Source organism: Nicotiana tabacum, chromosome 10, assembly GCF_000715075.1.
Source record: "Nicotiana tabacum cultivar K326 chromosome 10, ASM71507v2, whole genome shotgun sequence".
NCBI lineage: Eukaryota > Viridiplantae > Streptophyta > Magnoliopsida > Solanales > Solanaceae > Nicotiana > Nicotiana tabacum.
In genome coordinates, this window is record NC_134089.1 from 103836945 (window position 1) to 103842326 (window position 5382).

Consider the following 5382-nt stretch of genomic DNA (forward strand, 5'->3'; position numbering starts at 1 on the left):
TTAAACCGCCAAATGTGATACATAATATTTTTATTTAAACCAAAAAATAAAAAAAAACTAAAGAAAAAGGAGACTGGTGTTGAATTCTCAAATCTCAATTTCTTCATTAGTTTTGTGTTCACGTCATTTGTGTAGTCCATTTTCTAAAATCATCCGGTATATTTGAAACATGCTGGTCCGACTAATTCAATGTGACCCAAATGCCTTGCTTTTGAGGAATATGTTTAATCACCAGCAACCAATAACCAGACTAATAGCCCGTTTGGCCAAGCTGTAAAAATCAGCTTATTTTGAGAAGTGCTTTTTTTCAAAAGTATTTTTCTCAAAAGTACTTTTGGTGAGAAGCAGTTTGGCTAATTAGTTTGAAAAGCACTTTTGAGCAGCAATTAGTGTTTGGCCAAGTTTTAAAAAACTGTTTCTAAGTGTATTTTTCTCAAAAGTGCTTCTCAAAAAAGTGCTTTTGGAGAAAAGATACTTTTTTCTGCTTCTCCTCAAAAGCACGTTTTTCCTTCCTAAAGCTTGGCCAAACACCTAAAAAAAATACTTTTGGCCAAAAAAAAAAGCTTGGCCGGCTATAAACTTGGCCATATATAAGTTTGTATTTAATTTAAGATGTGGACACTGGACAAGTGTGTCAAAATTGTCCAAATCCTGCAAACCCAGTTTATCGTCCAAGTTGAGTCGAAAAATGAAGTCTTTGTCGTCCATCAGTCCAAAGACCACAACAAACAGAACATAGTGACTTGTTATCATCCATTCTTTACAGTTAGTATATCTTTTTTCCTATTTTTGTACAAAGATACAGCCAAGATATGAAGAACAGATAGCCATGAAAATATTTCCCTTTCTTCTCCTCTTCTTCTGCTCCTTAGTTTTTAATCAAAAGGTTAATGGTCAAGGGGATACCATAACTACAACTCAGTTCATTAAAGATGGTGAAACTATTATTTCCTCTGATGGAACATTCGAGTTGGGATTTTTCAGTCCTGGTGATACTTCCGCAAATCGCTATGTTGGAATATGGTACAAGAAAATCTCTGTTATTACTCCAGTTTGGATTGCTAATAGAGTAGCTCCTGTCACCAATAAATCTGGGGTCTTGAAAGTCATTCAGTCAGGTCTTGTTGTTCTTGTCAATGATACTAATGCCACTGTTTGGTCAACCAATTCATCAACAACCGTCCAAAATCCTGTTGCTCAGTTGCTGGACACGGGAAATTTTGTGGTTAGAGATGCAGATGATCCAAATCCTGAAAATTTCATCTGGCAAAGCTTTGATTATCCCACTGATACTTTGATAGCAAGTATGAAACTTGGAAAAGACTTGGTGACGGGATTTGAAAGGCATCTTAGCTCGTGGCGAAGTAATGATGATCCTGCTCCCGGGGAATATACTTATCACTGTGATCCTACTGGTTATCCGCAAGACCTTATGAGAAAAGGGCCTAATGTTATTTATAGAGCAGGGCCATGGAATGGTCTTCGGTGGAGTGGTGCACCTAATATGGTAAACAATTCAATCACCTCTTTTGGTTTGATCATGAACGATAGGGAAATTTATTACAAGTATGAGCTCGTTAATAAATCAGTTATCAACACTTTAGTGATAAAGCCTAATGGAAACACTATGCGTATGATTTGGATTGAAAAGACTCAGGGTTGGGTTAATTACCACTCCGCAGATGCAGATGATTGTGACACCTATAAATTATGTGGTGCATATGGCACTTGCAACATTTTGAGTGATCCTTTGTGTCAATGTTTAGATAAATTCGAGCCTAAACATCCATATGATTGGAATAGAGCTGACTGGTCAAGTGGTTGTGTCCGAAAACGGTCACTGAATTGTACAGGAGATGGGTTTCTAATGTATTCTGGTGTTAAACTGCCTGATACACGAAATTCTTGGTTCAATAAGACAATGACACTAGAAGAATGCAGGGCAGTTTGCTTGAGAAATTGTTCGTGTATGGGTTATACTAATCTGGACATACGCAATGGAGGAAGTGGGTGCTTGTTATGGATTGGGGAGCTGGTTGACATCAGACAGCTATCTCAATCAGGACAGGATATCTACATTAGAATGTCTGCTTCAGACATAGGTAACATGCAATTTACTGATGGATGTTTAGTGTTAATAGATATTGTTTACCTTGATTACCTGGACCTAAGTTGTGTAGAAAGCATCAAATTTCATCCACTTAAGAAACTTAAATTTCTAAATCTTATACTTGTAAAGATCTTTTTCTCTTGAGTCTTGCCAAAATAAAACCTTCCTGCCTCAACACCAGTGTCACTGTACAATGCTTGTGGTCAAGCATGAGTCACTGGTTGTTCAATTGTATAAGGTTGATTAGCAAAGAAAGAAGAGTGTGTTTACTAGGAATGTAGCTATTAACTTTAAGAAAGTTGCAGTTCTACTTCTCCACAAAAATACTATCCTTTAGGTTGTTCTAAACACTTCCATGCCAAGGTAATCCAAGTCTACATTGTGGAGAAAAACTGAGAAAGACGTATAGGTCTGTCCTGATTTCTAGTAAATAAATAGAACAAATATAATGAAGCGTGTAGGAACTGCTAATTTAAACAACTACCTAAAATATTTGGATGGAAAATGTTGCAGGTTCAGCTGGATCAAAGGGAAAGAAAGCTGTCGTACTTGCAGTACTTTTGCCACTATTGGTTGCGTTGATTCTGCTAGGTTTAGGTGTAGGGCTGATTCTTTATAAACGAAAAAGGAGAGAGGATCTGGTGCTCACAACAAAGAGTAAGTGAATTATACTAGTTTTATCTATTGAAAAGCCGGGGAGCAGCTAATGGTTACTAGTTCTTTATATGTCACAACTATTTCTTTTGAAGCGTGGTCTGAACGAACTCTACTTGTATGTTAAAATCGCAGGGAGATTAGGTGGTCACAGCAACAAGAATGATGACAGTAATCAAAATCACCATGAAGATTTTGAGCTACCACTTTTTGACTTATTTATATTAACCAAGGCTACTGACAATTTTTCATTTGAGAACAAGATTGGAGAGGGTGGCTTTGGACAAGTTTACAAGGTAGAAACATTTCTCCGACTCCAAGTAATAATACTCTAGAGCACATTGAAACCTCAAATCCCTTTAATTTCTTTATATTAAAAAGCAGTTTTTGAATTTGTCCCTTTTTTTGGTGCAAATTAGTGAAGAGTTGTGTCCTTTGTATAGTGGTAGGTTTAACAATTTCTAGCATCATAGCCTCTAAATGGAAATGAACTGTGCAAGTGGATGCGGCTGGCTAAACAAAAAGTGGACTGGAATAGTAGGGCAAAAATGACCATTCGCTCCATGGAATTTCTAACAGGACTGCTACTTTTACAGGGTGTATTGGAAGGTGGACAAGAAGTAGCAGTGAAGCGGCTTTCAGAAACTTCAAAGCAAGGACTCAACGAGTTCAAGAATGAAGTTAACTGCATTGCAAAACTTCAGCATCGAAATCTTGTAAAGCTTCTAGGATGCTGCATTCAAGCAGAAGAGAAGATGTTGGTGTACGAATACTTGCCATACAAGAGCCTGGATTTGTATATATTTGGTTAGTCTTTCACAGCTAGTCACGTGCAGCCATTTCTTTTGAGTGATACAAAGAACTTCATATTAAAAATGGCAAATGTTCAAGAAGGGAATTTTTTATGTGATTTCACAGAATTTACTTTCATGTTTAGAGAATAATTATAATGATGAAAAAAACATTTGGCAGATGAAGAAAGGAGCGCACTACTTGATTGGCCTAAACGCTTCAACATTATCAGTGGAATTGCTCGAGGACTGATGTATCTTCATCAAGATTCTAGGCTCAGAATCATCCACAGAGACTTGAAAGCTAGCAATGTCTTGCTTGATATTGAAATGATCCCAAAGATATCAGATTTTGGGATGGCTAGAAGTTTTGGAGGAGATGAGACAGGGGCCAATACACGCCGTGTTGTTGGAACATAGTAAGATTTAAATCTTTGATTATACATATAGGTATGAAGGCATGCATATCTAGTGCATTATATAATCTTGTGTTTCTTTGTTGCAGTGGTTACATGTCCCCAGAATATGCAGTGGACGGGATATTCTCAGTGAAATCAGATGTCTTTAGCTTTGGAGTCTTGGTACTAGAAATTGTGAGTGGAAAGAAGAACAGACGATTTGTTCATCCAGACCACCACCTCAACCTTCTTGGACATGTAAGTGTAACTCCTAAGTGAATAAGACTTTACTTCGAAAAAGTACTTGTTTTATGCGCTGATGGAAAATTACATGTAAATCTCTATAATAAGCTAATCGGTAACCAGCTAAAAACAGATAACTAAATTACTATCACAGGTTAAACTATGTTGATAGTGTAAACATTGTTAATTTATATAACTTAAACCCTTTGATATGCAGGCATGGATGCTTCATAAAGAAGGAAGACAATTGGAACTAGTCGATTCAAATATGGTGGACTCGTGTTATGTGTCAGAAGTACTAAGATCAATCCATGTGGGATTGTTATGTGTTCAACAGAATCCAGAGGACAGACCAAATATGTCTACTGTGATTATGATGCTGAGCAATGAAAGCATTTTGCCACCACCTAAACATCCTGGATTTTTCACTGAAAGGAATGTTAAAGATACTGAATTTTCTTGGAGTACACAAACACCTAGTTCTATAAACGAAGTTACCATCACATTGTTGAATGCTCGATAAGAAGCATGTCCATTGTAGGTTCCATCTTTCTTCATTTCTCAGAATTGTATTAAAATTCTCTACTTTTTTTTCTTTAATTAATTAGAAAATTTTGTATTCTTTGATGATATATATTGTTTGATCAAAAAGTATTAAACTCTTTGTTAAACTAATTAATGATGAAAATAAAGGATAAATCTCAGCCAAAGATTATTAGCTCTAGATCTAAGCTCACTGAACAGGAGAATAAGATACAATCGAATTTATAAACTTTATGGGATCATACAATATGTCAAATATGGATGATAGGCTCACATTCTTGATATAGTATCCCGTGATGTGGCGATAATGACGAAAAAGATGGGAGACCATCGACAATAATGAGATCTATCTTCGTTGATTCGATAATCACGATTACAGAGATTTGTACTCGTTATCTAAACTACTTCTTGGTTTCTCTATCTTTCTCTTTCTCTCTCTAGGAGGGGAAGCCCCCTTTTCTTGTCTCCTTACCTTGGTCACGACCCAAAATCCATCAAAGGCTGTGATGGCGCCGGACACCTCGGTCAGGCAAGCCAACATTGAGTAATTAATTAAACTCTCATTTTAATATTTTAGGAACCATAGGTTCCTTTAAGTTAACTAGTAAAAAGGTAATCATCACAGAATAAATAAAAATCTTTA

General features: G+C 36.4%; 1 protein-coding gene across 1 annotated transcript; it reads left to right on the top strand.

Annotated features, from left to right (window-relative positions):
- Positions 1–612: 612 nt before the first annotated feature.
- Positions 613–4828, top strand: LOC107783743 (G-type lectin S-receptor-like serine/threonine-protein kinase At4g27290). Its single transcript, XM_016604761.2, has 7 exons — positions 613–2102; positions 2624–2767; positions 2900–3060; positions 3361–3571; positions 3737–3974; positions 4061–4211; positions 4414–4828. Exons 1-7 carry the CDS (start codon positions 830–832, stop codon positions 4717–4719), a joined length of 2484 nt encoding a protein of 827 aa, XP_016460247.1. The 5' UTR covers positions 613–829; the 3' UTR covers positions 4720–4828.
- Positions 4829–5382: the final 554 nt, after the last annotated feature.

What these genes read in the sequence shown, in the direction of transcription:
- LOC107783743 (XM_016604761.2), top strand. Translation starts at nt 830, where the DNA reads ATGAAAATATTTCCCTTTCTTCTCCTCTTCTTCTGCTCCTTAGTTTTT. An exon ending in AATGTCTGCTTCAGACATAG is followed by an intron (nt 2,103 to 2,623) that starts GTAACATGCAAT and finishes AAAATGTTGCAG; the next exon opens with GTTCAGCTGGATCAAAGGGA. An exon ending in ACCTCAACCTTCTTGGACAT is followed by an intron (nt 4,212 to 4,413) that starts GTAAGTGTAACT and finishes TTTGATATGCAG; the next exon opens with GCATGGATGCTTCATAAAGA.